Raw genomic sequence first — 21,322 nt, 5'->3', positions numbered from 1 at the left:
GGATCAGGATGGGAAATGTTGGATCAGGGTGGGAAATGTTGGGTCAGGATGGGAAATGTTGGATCAAGGTGGGAAATGTTGGATCAAGGTGGGAAATGTTGGATCAGGGTGGGAAATGTTGGGTCAGGATGGGAAATGTTGGATCAGGGTGGGAAATGTTGGATCAGGATGGGAAATGTTGGATCAGGGATGGGAAATGTTGGATCAGGGTGGGAAATGTTGGATCACGTTGTGAAGTGTTGGATCAGGATGGGAAATGTTGGATCAAGGTGGGAAATGTTGGATCAGGATGGGAAATGTTGGATGAGGGTGGGAAATGTTGGATCAGGGATCGGAAATGTTGGATCAGGATGGGAAATGTTGGATTGGGGTGGGAAATGTTGGATCAGGATGGGAAATGTTGGATCAGAGTGGGAAATGTTGGATCAAGGTGGGAAATGTTGGATCAAGGTGGGAAATGTTGGATCAGGATGGGAAATGTTGGATGAGGGTGGGAAATGTTGGATAAAGGTGGGAAATGTTGGATCAGGGTGGGAAATGTTGGATCAGGATGGGAAATGTTGGATGGGGACGGGAAATGTTGGATCGGGGTGGGAAATGTTGGATCAGGGTGGGAAATGTTGGATCGGGATGGGAAATGTTGGATGAGGGTGGGAAATGTTGGATGAGGATGGGAAATGTTGGATCAGGATGGGAAATGTTGGATCAGGGATGGGAAATGTTGGATCAGGGATGGGAAATGTTGGATGAGGGTGGGAAATGTTGGATCAGGGTGGGAAATGTTGGATCAGGGCGGGAAATGTTGGATGAGGGTGGGAAATGTTGGATCAGGATGGGAAATGTTGGATCAGGGTGGGAAATTATGGATCTGGGTGGGAAATGTTGGATAAAGGTGGGAAATGTTGGATCAGGGTGGGAAATGTTGGATCAGGATGGGAAATGTTGGATCGGGGTGGGGAAATGTTTGGATCACGTTGTGAAGTGTTGGATCAGGATGGGAAATGTTGGATTGGGGTGGGAAATGTTGGATGAGGGTGGGAAATGTTGGATCAGGATGGGAAATGTTGGATCAGGGTGGGAAATGTTGGATCAGGATGGGAAATGTTGGATCAGGGTGGGAAATTATGGATCTGGGTGGGAAATGTTGGATAAAGGTGGGAAATGTTGGATCAGGGTGGGAAATGTTGGATCAGGGGTGGGAAATGTTGGATCAGGATGGGAAATGTTGGATCAGGATGGAAATGTTGGATTGGGGTGGGAAATGTTGGACCGGGGTGGAAAATGTTGGATTGGGGTGGGAAATGTTGGATCGGGGTGGGAAATGTTGGATTAGGGCGGGAAATGTTGGATCAGAATGGGAAATGTTGGATCAGAATGGGAAATGTTGGATCAGGATGGGAAATGTTGGATCAGGAATGAGAAATGTTGGATCAGGGCGGGAAATGTTGGATCAAGGTGGGAAATGTTGGATCAGGGATGGGAAATGTTGGATCAGGGATGGAAATGTTGGATCAGGGATGGAAATGTTGGATCAGGGTGGGAAATGTTGGATCGGGGATGGGAAATGTTGGATTGGGGGTGGGAAATGTTGGATCAAATACGGGAAATGTTGGATCAGGGATGGAAATGTTGGATCAGGGATGGGAAATGTTGGATCGGGATGGGAAATGTTGGATCAGGATGGGAAATGTTGGATCAGGGTGGGAAACGTTGGATCGGGGTGGGAAATGTTGGATCGGGGTGGGAAATGTTGGATCAGGATGGGAAATGTTGGATCAGGGTGGGAAATGTTGGATCGGGGTGGGAAATGTTGGATCAGGATGGGAAATGTTGGATGGGGATGGGAAATGTTGGATCGGGGATGGGAAATGTTGGATGGGGATGGGAAATGTTGGATGGGGATGGGAAATGTTGGATCGGGATGGGAAATGTTGGATCGGGGTGGGAAATGTTGGGTCGGGGTGGGAAATGTTGGATCAGGTTGGGAAATGTTGGATCGGGGTGGGAAATGTTGGATGGGGACGGGAAATGTTGGATCAGGGTGGGAAATGTTGGATCGGGATGGGAAATGTTGGATGAGGGTGGGAAATGTTGGATCAGGATGGAAATGTTGGATCAGGGATGGGAAATGTTGGATCAGGTGGGAAATGTTGGATCGGGATGGGAAATGTTGGATGAGGGTGGGAAATGTTGGATCAAGTTGTGAAGTGTTGGATCGGAGTGGGAAGTGTTGGATGAGGGTGGGAAGTGTTGGATGAGGGTGGGAAGTGTTGGATGAGGGTGGGAAGTGTTGGATGAGGGTGGGAAATGTTGGATCAGGATGGAAATGTTGGATGGGGATGGGAAATGTTGGATCAGGGTGGGAAATGTTGGATGGGGATGGGAAATGTTGGATCAGGGTGGGAAGTGTTGGATCAGGGACGGGAAATGTTGGATCAGGGTGGGAAATGTTGGATGGGGATGGGAAATGTTGGATCAGGGATGGGAAATGTTGGATGGGGATGGGAAATGTTGGATCAGGGCGGGAAATGTTGGATGGGGATGGGAAATGTTGGATCAGGGATGGGAAATGTTGGATCAGGGTGGGAAATGTTGGATCGGGGTGGGAAATGTTGGATCAAGTTGTGAAGTGTTGTATCAGGATGGGAAATGTTGGATCAGGGGTGGAAAATGTTGGATCAGGATGGAAATGTCGGATGGGGATGAGAAATGTTGGATCAGGGATGGAAAATGTTGGATCAGGATGGAAATTTTGGGTCAGGATGGAAATGTTGGATCAGCATGTGAAGATCACTCCAAGGCCACCAAAAATCTCCTCCAGGAGCTGCCGGATCTCAAGGAACATTTGGAAAACCCCCTTGGAAAACCTGGAATGCGACAATTTCCGACCAGATCCCTCTGGGTCCAAAATCCAGGACAAATCCTCGATCCCGTTCCCAGAGTTGCAAATTTCCCGGGAATGAAATCTTCCAGCCCGACCGGTTCCGTCACCTCCCGGAGAAACTCCTGGAGGTGGAACCGCCCCTGGAATTCCCATGGAATTCTGGCTTTTCCTGCCCCGTTCCATCCCCTTTTCCCTCCTAAATCCTCCTTGCTCATCCGAATGTGAGGCCGGAGAATTCCAAAAAATGCAATTTCCTGGAATTTCCTGAAATTCCGATCCCACGCTCAGAGCAGAATTCCAGGAAATTCCAGGAAATTCTGAAGCTCTCCCCGACTTTTTCCCCAAAAACCTCGGATTGTCCTGGAGCAGAGCAGTTGGAAATCCTGCTGGAATTCTTTGGGATTTTGGAGCCAGCGATTCTGGAAACTGGGAATTTTTATTTTATTTTATTTTACTTTATTTTACTTTATTTTACTTTATTTTACTTTATTTTACTTTATTTTATTTTATTTTATTTTATTTTATTTTATTTTATTTTATTTTATTTTATTTTATTTTATTTCAATTTTCCCAGCTCCCATTTTCCCGCTTTCTCGGAAACTCTTGGAATGTTTGGAGCAGAAAAACTCGGCTGGAATTAAAAGCACAACAAAAATCCTTAAGGCGGGGAAAGAGTTAAAGGGGGCTGGGATCTCCTTAGGGACAGATTTGGGAATTTGGGGGTCGGATTTAGGATTTTTTAGGATTTTTAAAGGATTTTTTTAAGAGTTAAATTTGGCTGAGCTGCACAGAGAACTCCGGGATCTCCTGAGGGATGGATTTGGGAATTTTGGGCTGGGATTTGGGATTTTTCAGGATTTTTTAAGGGTTAAATTTGGCTGAGCTGCACTGAGAACTCCGGGAGCTCCTCGGGGATGGATTTGGGAATTTTAGGATTGTTTCTAGGATTTTTTAGGAGGAGGGGAAAGAGTTAAAGGTGCCTGAGGTACCTGGGATCTCCTCAGGGACAGATTTGGGAATTTTAGCCTCAGGTTTAGGATTTTTTGGCAGAAAGGAAAGAGTTAAAGGTGGCTGAACTGTCTGGGACCGCCTGAGGGACGGATTTGGGAATTTTGGGGATGGATTTAGGATTTTTTACGATTTTTTTTAGGATATTTCAAGAGTTAAATTTGGCCGAGCCGCACAGAGAACTCCGGGATCTCCTCAGGGATGGATTTGGGAATTTAGGGGTTGGATTTGGGAATTTTGGGGTCGAATTTAGGATCTTTTAAAAAGAGTTAAAGGTGCCTGAGCTGCACAGAGAACACTGGGAGCTCCTGACTGATGGATTTGGGATTTTTGGGCTTGAACTTGGTATTTTTCAGGATTTTTTAAAGAGTTCAATTTGGCTGAGCGGCACCGAGAACTCCGGGATCTCCTCAGGGACGGATTTGGGAATTTTGGGGATGGATTTGGGATTTTTCAGGATTTTTAAGAGTTAAATTTGGCTGAGCTGCACAGGGAACTCTGGGAGCTCCTGCCGGTAGAAATTGGGAATTTTGGGCTCGGATTTGGGATTTTTTTAGGAGGAGGGAAAAGAATTCCCGATGGCTGAGTTCCGTGGGATCTCCTCAGAGATGGACTTGGGATTTTTGGGGTTGAATTTAGGATTTTTAAAGGTTTTGTTTGTTTTTTTTTTAAGGATTTTTTTAGCATTTTTAAGGAGTTAAATTTGGCTGAGCCACACAGAGAACTCTGGGATCTCCTCAGGGATGGATTTGGGAATTTAGGGGTTGGGTTCGTGAATTTTGGGGTCGAATTCTGGATTTTTTTTAAGAGTTAAAGGTGCCCGAGCTGCACAGAGAACACTGGGAGCTCCTGACTGATGGATTTGGGATTTTTGGGCTTGAATTTGGGATTTTTCAGGACTTTTTAAGAGTTCAATTTGGCTGAGCTGCACCCAGAACTCCGGGATCTCCTCCGGGATGGATTTGGGAATTTTAGGATTGTTTTTAGGATTTTTTTTAGGAGGAGGGGAAAGAGTTAAAGGTGCCTGAGGTACCTGGGATCTCCTCAGGGACGGATTTGGGATTTTTGGGGTCGGATTTGGGATTTTTTAACATTTTTAAGGAGTTCAATTTGGCTGAGCTGCACCGAGAACTCCGGGATCTCCTGAGGGATGGATTTGGGATTTTTGGGGTCGGATTTGGGATTTTTCAGCATTTTTAAGGAGTTCAATTTGGCTGAGCTGCACCGAGAACTCCGGGATCTCCCGAGGGATGGATTTGGGAATTTTGGGGTCTGATTTGGGGTTTTTGGGGTTTTTAGGAGGAGAGGAAGGAGTTAAACTCGGCTTTGCCGCCCGGGAGCTCCTGACGGGTGAATTTGCGGTTTTTGGGTTTTTTTTTTAGGGAAGCGAAACGCTCCGGGGTTCATCCTGGGAAAAAATTAACAAACAAAGAAAGAAACCAGCACCAACCTCCTTTTCCAAGGAATTCCTGGAATTTTCTTTCGGCCGAATGGGGAAGAAGAGGGGGGAAAAAATTAAAATCCCAAAACTTTATTTTTTATTATTTTTTGGGGGGGGGTGGGGTCGAAAAAATCCACCACCCCCCCAAAAAAAAAACAAACCCAAAACCTTCCTGAACTTTTCTCTTTCACTTCCTGAATTTTTTTAACTTTCTCCCCGCCCCCCCCAAAAAAATCCGGAATGACCTCCAAAAAAAAATAAAAATAAAACCCGGAATTAATTAAAAAAAAAAAAAAAAACACCAAAACCAACAACAAACCCCAAAACAAAAAGAGGAAGAGGAGGAGCAGGAACTTAAAGAAAAAAAAAAAAGAAATTTGGGATTTGGCAACTCCGAATGTGGGAGGGGAAAAGATGGGAGGGAAAAATTCCAGCCGCGATTCCCGAATTTCTGCGTCTCCCGGAGCTTTTTCCTGCTCTGCCTCGCCTCAGGTAAAAATCCCTCCAAAATCCCGAATTTTTCCGGGATTTTTTTTTTTTTCTTCCTCTGCTCCCTTTAAGCGCGGCTTTGTTTTTGTTGCGGAGGAAATTGACCGCTGTTGTCGCCGAGGTAAAACCGGGATCAAATCCCGGACTGGAGTTTTTTCGGGATTTTTTTCCCCACGCGACTCTCGCCTTTCCCTAAAAAAATCCCTTTTTTTATTTTTTTTTTTTAATAAATACTTTTAAAAAAGTAACTTCGCTCCCGAAAATTCTAATTTAATTAAAATTTAATTTCAGTTAAAATCCCCGACTTTTTCCAGGCCGGGAATATTCCCGATCCCTCTCCAGGGATTTTTCCAGCCTCTCCTGGAATTCCGGGATGGAGCGAAGCCGGGAAAAGCCGCGGCCTGGCCGAGAGCGGAGATCGGGATTTAAACCGAGCGTTTACAATTTAAACCCCAATTAAAGCCTGGCTCTTAAACTCGGTTTCGCTGGTTTCTGTGCGCGGGGGGTGGGGAGGCGATCCCAAAAAAACAAACCCCACCCCATCCGGAATTCCGGGAAAAGTCGGGATTTAAGGCTCGGTTTTAAGGGAAAAATGATGAAAGGCGGAGGAGGGGCTGGGTTTAAATTTGGGTTTAAATTTGGGTTTAATCCGGGGCTGGGTTTAAATTTGGGTTGAATTTAGCGGTGGGTTTAAGCTGTGGTTTACTTTGGGGCTGGGTTTAATCTGATTTCCGTTTAATTTGGGGCTGGGTTTAACCCGGGGTTTAGACTGGGGTTGAATTTGGGGCTGGGGTTAAACTGTGGTTAAATCTGGGGCTGGATTTAAACTCGGATTTACTTTGGGGCTGGTTTAAGACTGTGGTTTAGTTCGGGGCTGGGTCTAAATCCGGGTTTGGGTTTAAGACTGTGGTTTAGTTTGGGGCTGGGTCTAAATTCGGGTTTAGGTTTAAAACTATGATTTCGTTCGGGGCTGGGTTTAAATCCCGGTTTAGGTTTAACACTGTGGTTTAGTTTGTGCCTGGGTTTAAATCCGGCTTTAGGTTTAAGACTGTGGTTTAGTTTGGGGCTGGGTCTAAATTCGGGTTTAAGTTTAAAATTATGATTTCGTTTGGGGCTGGGTTTAAATCCGGGTTTAGGTTTAAGACTGTGGTTTAGTTCGGGGCTGGGTCTAAATTCGGGTTTAGGTTTAAAACTATGATTTCGTTTGAGGCTGGGTCTAAATTCGGGTTTAGGTTTAAGACTGTGGTTTAGTTTGGGGCTGGGTCTAAATTCGGGTTTAAGTTTAAAATTATGATTTAGTTTTGGACTGGGTTTAAATCCGGGTTTGGGTTTAAGACTATGATTTAGTTTGGGGCTGGGTTTAAATTCGGGTTTAGGTTTAAAACTATGATTTAGTTTGGGGCTGGGTTTAAATCCAGGTTTAAGTTTAAAATTATGATTTTGTTTGGGACTGGGTTTAAATTCGGGTTTGGGTTTAAGACTGTGGTTTAGTTTGGGGCTGGGTTTAAATCCGGGTTCAGTTTGGGGCTGGGGTTAAACTTGGGTTTGGATTTTGGCGTCATTTGGGGCTGGGTTTAATCTCCGGCTTAATTCGGGGCCGGGTTTAAGTTTGGGATCGGTTTGGGGCTGGGTTTGAGCTTCGCTTGTTTAATTTTGGGGCTGGGTTTAAACTTCAGCTTGAACTGGGAATTCCTCTAGGAAAAAACGTGAAATTCCGGGAGGAAAAGCGGGAACTTCTGGGAGAAAAACTGGGAATTCCAAGAGGAAAAGCAGAAATTCCCGGGAATCAATCCGGGTGGGATTATCCCGAAATTCCCGCCTCGAGCGGATTTTGGAGGCCAAAAAATCTGGGAATTCCCAGGAATTTGGGAAAAACGGGGAATAAAGTCGGGGATCTGGGATCGCCGATCCCAGAGTTGGGTTTGAATCCAGCTGAGTTAGTCCTGGCCTAGCTAAGCCCGGCCTGCTCGGGAATGTCGACGTTCCGGTGGCGCTGGAATAGCCTCGGGAAAGGATTTGGGCGGGAAAATGGAGCCGGAATTTCCAGTGGGAATTGCGTAATTTCCCATGGGAATTGTGGGAATTTTCTCCGGGAATTCGGGGAATTCTTTTTTCCTGGGAATTTTGGAAGTTTTGTCTGAGAATTGTGAGAATTTTGGGAATTTCCACTGGGAATTTTGGGAATTTCCTCCGGGAATTTTGGGAGTTTTCTCTGGGAACTGTGGGAATTTCCTCCAGGAATTGGGAGAGTTTTCTCTGGGAATTTTGGGAGTTTTCTCTGGGAACTGTGGGAATTTCCTCCAGGAATTGGGAGAGTTTTCTCTGGGAACTGTGGGAATTTCCTCCAGGAATTTCCTCTGGGAGACAAATCCAAGGGGGGAAAAAAAAAACCCCAACCCACGCTTGGAGACAAAAATCCCATCAATTCAATTTTTTCCCAGGAATTCAATTCATTCCCGATATTTTCCCAGGAATTCGATTCATTCCCGCCGTTTTTTCCCAGGATTTTAACTCATTCCCGATCTTTTCCAGGCCATGTCCACGGCCGGAATTTTGGAATCGTTGCTCCAAGTGGAAGAAAATTTCTCCTCTTGCCTTGCCAGGATCGATTCCCTCATCCTCCAACCTCTGCTCCGGGCAGGTAAATCCAAGGAATTTTCCCCTGGAATTCCCACCCCGAGTCCGTTCCCGAAAGGATTTTTCCCGCTGGAATTTCCCCCCTTTGGGAAGATTTTTTTTTCCCCTGGAATTCCGTTTTAGGAAAGTTTTGCTGGAATTCAAGATGAAGCCCTGGAGGGGTTTTTTGTTTTTTTGGGATGAATTTGTGTTTTGGTTGGGATGGGAAATTCCCGATCCCAGGTTTTTTTGGTTCATCCCAAAAATCCCGAGAATTGGGATTTTTTTTCTTTCCCTGCTGGTGGGAAATTTGTGGGAGCAGCTCGGGAATTCCAGGGAAATTTGGGAAATCCAGGGAATTCCAGATCCAGGGAAATTCCAAATTCAGGAAATTCCAAATCCAAGGAAATCGTAAATCTGGGGAATTCCAAATCCAGGGAATTCCAAATTCAGAGAAATGGGGAATCCAGGGAAATGGAAAATCCAGGGAAAATCCAAATTCAGGGAATTCCAAATCCAGGAAATGGTAAATCCAGGGAAATGGAAAATACAAATTCAGGGAATTCCAAATCCAGGGAAATGGAAAATTCAGGGAATTCCAAATCCAGGAAATGGTAAATCCAGGGAAATGGAAAATTCAGGGAATTCCAAATTCAGGGAAATTACAAGTTCATGGAAATGGGAAATCCAGGAAATGGCAAATCCAGGGAAATGGGAATTCCAGGGAAGTTCCAAATCCAGGGAATTCCAGATCCAGAGCAATCCCTGACCCTGACTGGCCCTGCTGAGGCTTTTCCAGGAATGAACTCCAAAAATTCCTGGAATTTCCCCCTTTTTGATTCATTTTTCCCATTTTTTTTTTCCTTTTTTTCCCCCCAAAATATTGGATTCATTTATTCCAGCCAAAACAACTCCATGAACTCCAAAAATTCCTGGAATTTCCCATTTTCCACGCCCATTTCCCCCCCATTTTTTTCTCTCTATATTCCCAAATTATTGAATTTATTAATTCCTGAAATTCCTGGAATTTCCCCATTTCCTGATCCATTTATTTTTTGCTTTTTTCCCCCCCAAATTATTGAATCGATTCCAAAAATCCCCGGAATTTCCCCTTTTTTGGATCCATTTTCCACATTTTTTTTTCCCTATTTTCCCAAATGATTGAATTTATTCTGAAACTTCCTGGAATTTCCCATTTTCCAGATCCATTTTTCCCTTTTTTTTTTTTTTTTCCCCCCCGTTTTCCCAAATTACTGAATTTGTTTCCTCCAGGAAAACAAAACAAAACAAAAAAACATCTCCAGAGACTCCAAAAATTCCTTGGAATTTCCCGTTTTCCAGATCCATTTTCCCGTTTTTTTTCCCCCCCTCCTCGCTTTCCCAAATGACCGAATTTATTAATTCCGAAAATCCCTGGAATTTCCCGTTTTCCAGACCCATTTTTCCCCTTTTTTTTCCCCCCCTATCTTCCCAAATGATTGAATTTATTCCAAAAATCCCCGGAATTTCCCCTTTTTTGGATCCATTTTCCACATTTTTTTTTTTTTTTTCCTATTTTCCCAAATGATTGAATTTATTCTGAAACTTCCTGGAATTTCCCATTTTCCAGATCCATTTTTCCCCTTTTTTTTTTTTCCCTGTTTTCCCAAATTATTGAATTTGTTTCCTCCAGGAAAACAACAAAACAAAACAAAAAAAAAACATCTCCAGAGACTCCAAAAATTCCTTGGAATTTCCCCATTTTCCAAACCCATTTTCCCCTTTTTTTCCCTCCTCCTCGCTTTCCCAAATGACCAAATTTATTAATTCCGAAAATCCCTGGAATTTCCCCATTTCCAGACCCATTTTTCCCCTTTTCTTTTCCCCCCTATCTTCCCAAATGATTGAATTTATTCCCAAAATCCCCGGAATTTCCCCTCTTGAGGATTTTTTTTTCCCGATTTTTCCCCCCGGCAGAGCCGCAGGATCCGAAGGGAAAGGAGAACTTCCGGCTCCTGGCTCTCCTCAACGATCGCTTCCAATCCCTCTGGAATTTCACGGAGGAGAATTCCCGGATCCTGCGGGGGAAAAGCGGCTCCGGATGCATCCGGGATTTTCACATCCTCTGGAAAGGGGAACTTTTCCTCAGCCTCTACATCCAGTGAGTCCGGGGGGAAAAAGCAGGAAAAAGCAGAGAGAATTCCTGGGAATATCGGGGAAAAAATTGGGAAAAAGCTGGGAGAATTCCTGGGAATATCAGGGGAAAAAAAGGGAAAAAGCTGGGAGAATTCTTGGGAATATGGGGGAAAAAATTAGGAAAAAGCTGAGAGAATTTCTGGGAATATGGGGGAAAAAAAGGGAAAAAGCTGAGAGAATTCCTGGGAATATCAAGGAAAAAATTGGGAAAAAGCTGAGAGAATTCCTGGGAATATGGGGGAAAAAATTAGGAAAAAGCTGGGAGAATTTCTGGGAATATCAGGGAAAAAATTGGGAAAAAGCTGAGAGAATTCCTGGGAATATGGGGGAAAAAATTGGGAAAAAGCTGGGAGAAATTCTGGGAATATCAGGGAAAAAATTGGGAAAAAGCTGAGAGAATTCCTGGGAATATCAGGGAAAAAATTGGGAAAAAGCTGAGAGAATTCCTAGGAATATCGGGGAAAAAATTAGGAAAAAGCTGAGAGAAATTCTGGGAATATCAGGGAAAAAATTGGGAAAAAGCTGAGAGAATTTCTGGGAATATCAGGGAAAAAATTGGGAAAAAGTTGAGAGAATTCCTGGGAATATGGGGGAAAAAAAGGGAAAAAGCTGAGAGAATTCCTGGGAATATCAAGGAAAAAATTGGGAAAAAGCTGAGAGAATTCCTGGGAATATGGGGGAAAAAATTAGGAAAAAGCTGGGAGAATTTCTGGGAATATCAGGGAAAAAATTGGGAAAAAGCTGAGAGAATTCCTGGGAATATCGGGGAAAAAATTGGGAAAAAGCTGGGAGAAATTCTGGGAATATCAGGGAAAAAATTGGGAAAAAGCTGAGAGAATTCCTGGGAATATCAGGGAAAAAATTGGGAAAAAGCTGAGAGAATTCCTGGGAATATCGGGGAAAAAATTAGGAAAAAGCTGAGAGAAATTCTGGGAATATCAGGGAAAAAATTGGGAAAAAGCTGAGAGAATTTCTGGGAATATCAGGGAAAAAATTGGGAAAAAGTTGAGAGAATTCCTGGGAATATGGGGGAAAAAAATAGGAAAAAGCTGAGAGAATTTCTGGGAATATCAGGGAAATAATTGGGAAAAAGCTGGGAGAATTTCTGGGAATATCAGGGAAAAAATTGGGAAAAAGCTGGGAGAATTCCTGGGAATACGGGGGAAAAAATTAGGAAAAAGCTGAGAGAATTTCTGGGAATATCAGGGAAAAAGCTGGGAGAATTCCTGGGAATATTGGGGAAAAAATTGGGAAAAAGCTGAGAAAAATTCTGGGAATATCAGGGAAAAAATTGGGAAAAAGCTGAGAGAATTCCTGGGAATATCAGGGAAAAAATTGGGAAAAAGCTGGGAGAATTTCTGGGAATATCAGGGAAAAAATTGGGAAAAAGCTGGGAGAATTCCTGAGAATATCAGGGAAAAAATTGGGAAAAAGCTGAGAGAATTTCTGGGAATATCAGGGAAAAAGCTGAGAGAATTTCTGGGAATATGGGGGAAAAAAAGGGAAAAAGCTGAGAGAATTCCTGGGAATATGGGGGAAAAAATTAGGAAAAAGCTGAGAGAAGTTCTGGGAATATAAGGAGAAAAAATTGGGAAAAAGCTGAGAGAATTTCTGGGAATATCAGGGAAATAATTGGGAAAAAGCTGAGAGAATTCCTGGGAATATCGGGGAAAAAAATGGGAAAAAGCTGGGAGAATTCCTGGGAATATCGGGGAAAAAATTGGGAAAAAGCTGGGAGAATTCTTGGGAATATTGGGGAAAAAATTGGGGAAAAGCTGAGAGAATTCCAGGGTATATGGGGGGAAAAAAAAATGGGGAAAAACTGGGAGTATTCCTGGGAATGTTGGGGGAAAAAAAATCAGGATTGGGTTGATTCCAGTTGGGAGAATTCCTGGTAATTTTGGGGGGAAAATGGCAAAAGGCTGAGAGAATTCCTGGGAATATAAGGAGAAAAAATCGGGATTGGGTTGATCCCAACTGGGAGATTTCCTGGGAATTTTGGGGAAAAAAAAACCAGCAAAAAGGTGAAAGAATTCCTGGGAATTTTTTTGGGAAAAAAATCGGGATTGGGTTGATCCCAGCTGAGAAATTTCCTGGGAATTTTGGGGAAAAAAAATCAGGAAAGAGGTGAAAGAATTCCTGGGAATTTTTTTGGGAAAAAATGGGAAAAACCAGAGAGAATTCCCAGGAATTTTGGGGAAAAAAAATGGGAATAGGCTGAGAGAATTCCTGGGAATATTGGGGGGAAAAATCGGGATTGGGTTGATTCCAGTTGGGAGAATTCCCAGGAATTTTGGGGGAAAAAAACCAGGAAAAAGGTGAAAGAATTCCTGGGAATTTTTAGGGGAAAAAAGGGAAAAAGGTGAGAGAATTCCCGGGAATATCGGGGAAAAAAATGGGAAAAAGTTGAGAGAATTCCCAGGAATATCAGGGGAGAAAAAAATGGGAAAAAGCTGAGAGAATTCCTGGGAATGTTGGGGGAAAAAAATTGGGATTGGGTTGTTCCCAGCTGGGAGAATTCCCGGGAATTTTTTGGAAAAAAAACAGCAAAAAGGTGAAAGAATTCCTGGGAATTTTTTGGGGAAAAAAAAAGGAGAAAAGCTGAGAGAATTCCCAGAAATACTGGGGAAAAAATTTTGGATTGGGTTGATTCCAGTTGGGAGATTTCCTGGGAATTTTGGGGAAAAAAAAAAAAAGGGGGAAAAAGCTGAGAGATTTTCTGGGAATATCAGGGGAAAAACACCAGGATTGGGTTGATTTGGCATTTGTTGGGAAATTTTGGGATTTGCATGGGAAATTTGGGATTTGCTTGGAAAATTTGGGATCTGCGTGGGAAAACGTGGAGTTTCCCGGGAATTTTCGGCGCAGCAAAATCCAGATCTCAGAAGAAAACTTCGGCAAATATTCAAAAGAAAAAAAGAAAATTCCCGGTTTCACTTGAAAAACTGAGCCCAGCTCAGAGACGTTCCCAGAATTCCCGAATTTTCCGGATTCTGGAATTCCTCCCGTGTATCCTTGGAATTTTTGGGGGCTTTCTTTTCTCTCCAGGTATTTCGTCACCTTCGCCAACTTCGTGGTGGTTCAGGGCTTCGAGCAGGCGGCCAAGAGGTGAAAAATCCTTGGGAATCCTTGGGAATTCTTGGGAATTCTTGGGATTTGGGACGGCTCTGAGCAGTGGAGAATCCCAGAATTCCAGAAGAGTTGGGAAAAATCCGTAAAAATTTCCTCTCGTTCCGTGCTGGGCCAGCTCCTGGTGTTGATCCTTGGACGATTCCAGGGTTGGATTTTTCTCTTTCCAACAATTCCCGGCAATTTCTGGGGTTAAAAACTCGGAATTTGGGGATTTTAGGGGAGGGGTGGGGAATCTCAGTGGGAATTCCCGTTTATCCCAGATTTTTATGGAAATGGGGAATGAAAACGGGAATTTTTAAAGGGCTGGAAATTGGGGGATTTAGGGAAAAGATGGAATTGGACGGAAAACGTTGTGGGAATCTTGTTGGGCATTCCCACGAATCCCCGATTTTTATGGAAGCGGGGAATGACAACGGGAATTTTTAAGGAGTTAACAACTTGGAATTGGGGGATTTAGGGGAGGGCTGGGAAATCTCAGTGGGAATTCCCACAAATCCCCGATTTTTATGGAAAAGATGAATTTCGCAGTCTCCCGTTCCCGGATCCCTCGCGGCTTCCTCCACCCTCAACGTCCAAAAAAAAATTGAAACAAAAAACGGAGGGATGAGAATTCCGGGATAACTCCCGGAATTTTCCCCTTGTTCCTGATTTTCCAGCGAGGCCTGGAAGCTGCCCAAGGCGGCGCTGAAGGAATTCCTGCGGGATTTGCCCTCGGAGAAGTCGCTGGGGCTGGCTCTGCTCTCCGTGCTCCAGGAACCTTTCCGGGATCACGTCCGGAGCCACCTGCGGCTCCTGGCGCGGCTCCGGGAGCTGCTGGAAGAGGTCGGGAATTCCTCTGGAATGCTGAGAGGTTCTCGGGAATGGGGTCTGGGGGAAGAAATAGGCCAGAAAATCCAACTCGGGGAGTCTCTCGTGGTGAAAATTCCCGAAAATTCGAGGTGGGCATGGATAAATATTCCCGAAGATTGCAGGTGGGTGTTGGTGAAAATTCCCGAAAATTCGAGGTGGATGTTGATAAATATTCCTGGAAATCCGAGGTGGACATTGGTAAATATTCCTGAAAATCCAAGGTGGACGTTGATAAATATTCCCGAAAATCCAACCTGGATCTCCATTGCTAAATAATCACAAAAAATGCAACTTTGAACTTCCTTGCTGAATATTCCCAAAAATCCAGCCTGGAACTCCTTTAGTTCAGGATGGACAGGTTGTTAAATATTCCCAAAAGTCCAACTTGGACATTGCTAAATATTCCCAAAAATTCAGCCTTCATCTCCTTTGGTCAAGGATGGACACGTTGCTGAATATTCCCTAAAATTCAGCCTGGACACTGATAAATATTCCCAAAAATACAACTTGGATCTCCCTCATTCCAAGAGCGACACAGTGCCAAAAATTCCCTAAAATCCAGCCCGGATCTTTGTGGCTCAATATTCCCAAAAATCCAGCCTGGACCTTTTTTGATCCAGGGTGGACACATTGCTGAATATTCCTGAAAACCCAACATGGACAATTCCATTCCTAAATATTCCCAAAAATCCAGCCTGGACATTGACGAATATTCCCAGAAATCCAGCCTGGATCTCCATTGCTCAATATTCCCAAAAATCCAACAACCTGGAGCTCCTTTGGTCAAGGATGGACACGTTGCTGAATATTCCCAAAAATCCAACCTGGACATTGATCGAAATTCCCAAAAATCCCACCTCGAACTCCATTGCTCAATATTCCCAAAAATCCAACCTGGAGCTCCTTTGGTCAAGGATGGACACGTTGCTGAATATTCCCAAAAATCCAACCTGGACATTGCTGAACATTCCCAAAAATCCAACCCGGACCTCACTTGATCCAACTGGAAGCGTTCCTGGAGCTTTTCCGTGTTTTCCCAGGAGTCGGAGCGGGATGTGGTGGCCACGGTGGAGCAGGAATTCGGGAAGCTGGAATCTTTCATCAGCCAGGTCCTGGATGAAGCCGCCCTCACCAAGGAGCTCTGGAAAAGCCTGGGCTCCAAATTCACCGTGAGTGCAGCGGGAATGGGACACGGATCGGGAATGGGACACGGATCGGGAATGGGACACGGATCGGGAATGGGACATGGATGGGGAATGGGACATGGATCGGGAACGGGACACGGATGGGGAATGGGACACGGATCGGGAATGGGACATGGATCGGGAATGGGACATGGATCGGGAATGGGACATAGATGGGGAATGGGACATGGACACAGGGAATGGGACATGGATGGGGAATGGGACACGGATTGGGAATGGGACACGGATTGGGAATGGGACATAGATGGGGAATGGGACATGGACACAGGGAATGGGACATGGATCGGGAATGGGACATAGATGGGGAATGGGAAACGGGGAATGGGACACGGATTGGGAATGGGACACGGATTGGGAATGGGACATGGATGGGGAATGGGATATGGATTGGGAATGGGACACGGACGGGGAATGGGACACGGACGGGGAATGGGACACGGATCGGGAATGGGACAGGAATCGAGAATGGGACATGGATCAGGAATGAGACACGGATGGGGAATGGGACATGGATCGGGAATGAGACACGGATGGGGAATGGTACATGGATCGGGAATGGGACATGGATGGGGGATGGGACATGGATCAGGAATCTGATATGGATTGGGAATTGAACATGGATCAGGAATTGTTCATGGATCGGGAATTTGAAGTGGGTTGGGAATTGGGCATGGATGGGGAATTTGATACGGCTGAGGACTTTAACATATGGGATTGGGAATTTGAATTGGCTCAGGAATTGAACATGGATTGGGAATTTGCGGTGGGTTGGGAATTTGATGCAGATCAGGAATTTGATATGGATGAGGAATTTGCTAAGAATTAGGAATTTGCTGTGGGTCGGGAATTTGAGGCTGGAATTCAGCAGAGCTGGGTGGAAGAGCTGGAGAAGCTCCCTGGGAGTTCAAAGCTGGGTTTGTGTCTCAAGTGTGTCCCTGTCACTGGAACCCCAGGTCAGGGGGAATTGGATATGGATTGGGAATTAGATACGGATCGGGAATTTGATACGGATCAGGAATTTGATACAGATCGGGAATTTGAGGCTGGAATTCAGCAGAGCTGGGTAGAAGAGCTGGAGAAGCTCCCTGGGAGTTTAAAGCTGAATTTTTGTCCCACGTTGGTCACTGTCGCTGGAACCCCAGGGAGGGAATTGGATATGGATCGGGAATTAGATATGGATCGGGAATTAGATATGGATCGGGAATTAGATATGGCTCAGGAATTTGAGGCTGGAATTCAGCAGAGCCGGGTGGAAGAGCTGGAGAAACTCCCTAGGAGTTTAAAGCTGAATTTTTGTCCCATGTTGGTCACTGTCGCTGGAACCCCAGGGAGGGAATTGGATACGGATCAGGAATTGGATACGGATCAGGAATTAGATACGGATCAGGAATTTGATACGGATCGGGAATTTGAGGCTGGAATTCAGCAGAGCCGGGTGGAAGAGCTGGAGAAGCTCCCTGGGAGTTTAAAGCTGAATTTTTGTCCCACGTTGGTCACTGTCGCTGGAACCCCAGGGAGGGAATTGGATATGGATCGGAAATTTGATACGGATCGGGAATTTGATACGGATCAGGAATTTGATACGGATCAGGAATTTGATACGGATCAGGAATTTGAGGCTGGAATTCAGCAGAGCCAGGTGGAAGAGCTGGAGAAACTCCCTAGGAGTTTAAAGCTGAATTTTTGTCCCACATTGGTCACTGTCGCTGGAACCCCAGGGAGGGAATTGGATATGGATCGGGAATTAGATACGGATCAGGAATTTGATACGGATCAGGAATTTGAGGCTGGAATTCAGCAGAGCCGTGTGGAAGAGCTGGAGAAGCTCCCTGGGAGTTTAAAGCTGAATTTTTGTCCCACGTTGGTCACTGTCGCTGGAACCCCAGGGAGGGAATTGGATACGGATCGGGAATTAGATACGGATCAGGAATTTGATACGGATCAGGAATTTGAGGCTGGAATTCAGCAGAGCCGGGTGGAAGAGCTGGAGAATCTCCCTGAGGGTTTAGAGCAGATTTCTTCCCCACGTTTGTCACTGTCGCCGGAACCCCGAGCCAGCTGATCCCCGCAGGAATTCCTGCCCGGAATTCCTCTCCCAATCCCGTTTTTTTTCCCCGCTGCTCCAGGACGTGCTGTGTGTCCCCGAGAGGAGGCTCCTGGAGGACAGCAGGAGCCTTCCCGTCGCCGCCGGCGCCGCGCGCTCCGAGCGCCTCCTGCTCTTCGACGACGTCCTGGTGCTCATCCAGGTGAGTCCGGGATCCTCCGGGAAGGGAACGCGGGGGGGGGAAAAAAAGGCACGAAAAATTCCAAAGGAACGGCGGGAATTTCCAAAGGAATCGCAGGAAAATTCCTGGGATTTTTTTTTTGATGTTTAAAACGCAGCAGGGTTTGGCTGTCGGGAAAAGTCGGGGAAAAATTCTCTTGAAAAAAGGAAAAATAAAAAAAAAAAAGGGAAAATCTGGGAAGGAGTGGAGGAGATGCCCAAAACATTTTCCTGGGAAATGTGGATTATCCAAACCCTTTTCCACTGGGAATTGTGGCCTTTAGTTCTTCCAAGGGATCTGATGGATCCGTGATGATCGGTGATGATTCCATGAGCTCCCACACATTGGGATAAAGAGGATTTTCCCGTGTTTGTGGCACGGCTGCAGGTGCTGGAGGTGGTTTGGGGAATTTTGGGAATTTTGGGGTGTGGGGATGTGTTCCTATGAGGGAATTCCAGCTTGGATGGCTTTGGCCGAGCTGGGATCCAGCAGGAATCTCTTCCCGGATGAACTGGGAGGGGAACATAGGTAAACGGCACTAAAATTCCAAAGGAACGTCAGGAATGACAGGAATTTCCAAAGGAATCGCAGGACAATTCCCGTTTTTTTTAATGTTTAAAACGCAGCAGAGTTTGGCTGTCGGGAAAAGTCGGGGAAAAATTCTCTTGAAAAAAGGAAAAAAAAAAAAAAGGAAAATCTGGGAAGGAGTGGAGGAGATGCCCAAAACATTTTCCTGGGAAATGTGGATTATCCAAACCCTTTTCCGCTGGGAATTGTGGCCTTTAGTTCTTCCAAGGGATCTGATGGATCCGTGATGATCCGTGATGATCGGTGATGATTCCATGAGCTCCCACACATTGGGATAAAGAGGATTTTCCCGTGTTTGTGGCACGGCTGCAGGTGCTGGAGGTGGTTTGGGGAATTTTGGGAATTTTGGGGTGTGGGGATGTGTTCCAATGAGGGAATTCCAGCTTGGATGGCTTTGGCCGAGCTGGAATCCAGCAGGAATCTCTTCCCGGATGAACTGGGAGGGGAACATAGGTAAACGGCACTAAAATTCCAAAGGAACATCAGGAACAGCAGGAATTTCCAATGGAATCACAGGAAAATTCCTGGGTTTTTTTGATGTTTAAAGCGCAGCAGTTTGGCTGCCGGGAAAAGTCGAGGAAAAATTCTCTTGGATCCATCCGTGTGTGGTTGGCTCTGGAAAAAAAAAAAAGGAAAATCTGGGAAGGAGTGGAGGAGATGCACAGAACATTTTCCCGGGAAATGTGGATTATCCAAACCCTTTTCCGCTGGGAATTGTGGCCTTTAGTTCTTCCAAGGGATCTGATGGATCCGTGATGATCCGTGATGATTCCATGAGCTCCCACACATTGGGATAAAGAGGATTTTCCCGTGTTTGTGGCACGGCTGCAGGTGCTGGAGGTGGTTTGGGGAATTTTGGGAATTTTGGGGTGTGGGGATGTGTTCCAATGAGGGAGTTCCAGCTTGGATCGCTTTAGCCAAGTTGGTATCCAGCAGGAATCTCTTCCTGGATGAACTGGGAAGGGAACATGGAAAAATGGCAAAAAAATTTCCAAAGGAATGGCAGGAAAATTCCCGTTTTTTTTTTTTTTTTTGGTTTTTTTTTAATGTTGAAAACACAGCAGAGTTTGGCTGTTGGAAAAAGTTGGGAAACCTTTGTCGCGCATCCGTCCACGTGTGGTTGGTGCTGGAAAATAAAGGAAAATCTGGGAAGGAGTAAAGAACTCCAGCTGGATTGGGATTGATCTGATTGGGAATTTTGATGTCCTTTCCCTTGCCTGTTCTCCCAAATCTGGGAAAACTCCTGGAAGTTCCACTGGAATTCCTTGGAAAATTCCATCCTGCCAGGCTGCAGCTCCGTGTGGGCACCTGGATGTGAGGCAGGGAAGGGAGATGGGAAATGGAATTTTCCCTTTTGTTCCAACCATTGGAATTTGGTTTTTTTGGGGGAGCTGCCGATCCCAAAAGATCCTAAAATTTGGGATTTCTGGGATATTTTTGGTGGTGCCAAATCCTCAATAAATCCCGGAATGGATTCAATGGAAAGGGATCTTGAAGATGATCCATTCCCACCCCATTCCGTGGTTCCCACCATCCCGGGTTGCTCCAACCTTTCCTTGGCTACTTCCAGGGATGGGGCAGCCACAAATCTCTGGGAATGTCGGCTGGAATGATCTGGGAATGTAATTCTGGAAGAGCTTTAGGAGTGTTCAAACAAGAACTTCCCTCCTCTTCCCGTGGTTTTTCCGTCTCCGAGGTCTCTCATCCCTGTGTGGGATGAATGAATGGAAGGAGCAAAAAGTTGGGAATCTGTGCTGCCGCTCCAGCTCTGCAATTCCACGGATGTTCCCAGCAATAACAGGATCGTCTCTTCCCGTTTTTTGTTTTGTTTTGTTTTGTTTTTTTTTCCCCAGGGAAACAGCTTCCAGAGTTTCGACCTGAAGCTGGTGTGGGTGGATGAAAACTGCGGAGAGAAATCGGCTCCGGGATCGTGAGTGAGGAATTCCCGCTGGGAGTTAAGAAAGGAATAAAAAACCCGTTCAGGTCGATGGGAAGATGATCCCAAGCTTTGTCCCATCTCCTTTACAATACGGGGATAACGGGATCTCAGCGGCTCGGGATTTTTTTTGCCGGATTGAAATCCCAGAATTTTTGAGGTTGGAAAAACCCTCCGGGATCATCAGATCCCACTTTGTTCCCAGGCTGGAATTCCTGGGACGCGGCCAGGGATGGAGATTCCAAACCATTTCCGATGCCTGGCCACGCTTTCCATGAAAAAATTCCTGCTGATGTCCGACCTGACCCAGCCTCCCCTGGCACGACTCGAGGCCGTTCCCTCTCATCCCCTTCCTTGCCGATGAATCCCAAAATTACTGAATCCAGCCCTGGAGAACTTGAGATGTCTCCAGAAAAAAAAACACCAGGACCTCCAGGAGGGGAGCGGGAAGAGCTGATGGATCGGGAATTCCGTTTTCCATCTTTTTTTTCTTCTCCCCTCCCAGGCACAGCCTGCGGATCACGACCCCGGAGGAGACGTTCGTCCTCTCGGCCAAGGACCCCCGGATCAAGGTCAGACTTCGGGATTTTTCCCGTCTCTTCGTTATTTAAAAGCTCTGGAAAAATTCTGCTGAGGGTGGTCGGGATTTTTTTGGCTCCTTTTCCAAAAAAAAAAAAAAAAATCCTGGATTTTCTCCTCCTTTCCCAAGAAAATCCTGTCCGGAGGTGGCTCAGG

The 21,322-nt window shown here is 45.4% G+C and overlaps 1 protein-coding gene across 2 annotated transcripts in view; it reads left to right on the top strand.

Moving 5' to 3' along the window:
- Positions 1 to 5,718: 5,718 nt before the first annotated feature.
- ALS2CL (ALS2 C-terminal like) overlaps positions 5,719 to 21,322 on the top strand; it is a 56,665-nt gene continuing 41,061 nt past the window's right edge. The window contains exons 1-9 of one of the 2 annotated variants that reach the window (XM_040071140.2): positions 5,719 to 5,825; positions 8,355 to 8,463; positions 10,395 to 10,578; positions 13,662 to 13,721; positions 14,402 to 14,567; positions 15,635 to 15,763; positions 17,926 to 18,045; positions 20,505 to 20,581; positions 21,093 to 21,159. In XM_040071140.2, coding sequence (XP_039927074.1) covers positions 5,748 to 5,825; positions 8,355 to 8,463; positions 10,395 to 10,578; positions 13,662 to 13,721; positions 14,402 to 14,567; positions 15,635 to 15,763; positions 17,926 to 18,045; positions 20,505 to 20,581; positions 21,093 to 21,159 — 990 coding nt within the window. In that variant the 5' untranslated portion in view covers positions 5,719 to 5,747. The remainder of the gene's footprint in view (positions 5,826 to 8,354; positions 8,464 to 10,394; positions 10,579 to 13,661; positions 13,722 to 14,401; positions 14,568 to 15,634; positions 15,764 to 17,925; positions 18,046 to 20,504; positions 20,582 to 21,092; positions 21,160 to 21,322) is intronic. The other variant, XM_058421830.1, reaches the window with a different exon arrangement.

This window comes from Hirundo rustica, chromosome 1, assembly GCF_015227805.2.
Source record: "Hirundo rustica isolate bHirRus1 chromosome 1, bHirRus1.pri.v3, whole genome shotgun sequence".
Classification (NCBI taxonomy): domain Eukaryota; kingdom Metazoa; phylum Chordata; class Aves; order Passeriformes; family Hirundinidae; genus Hirundo; species Hirundo rustica.
This window is presented reverse-complemented; position numbering and strand designations above follow the sequence as displayed.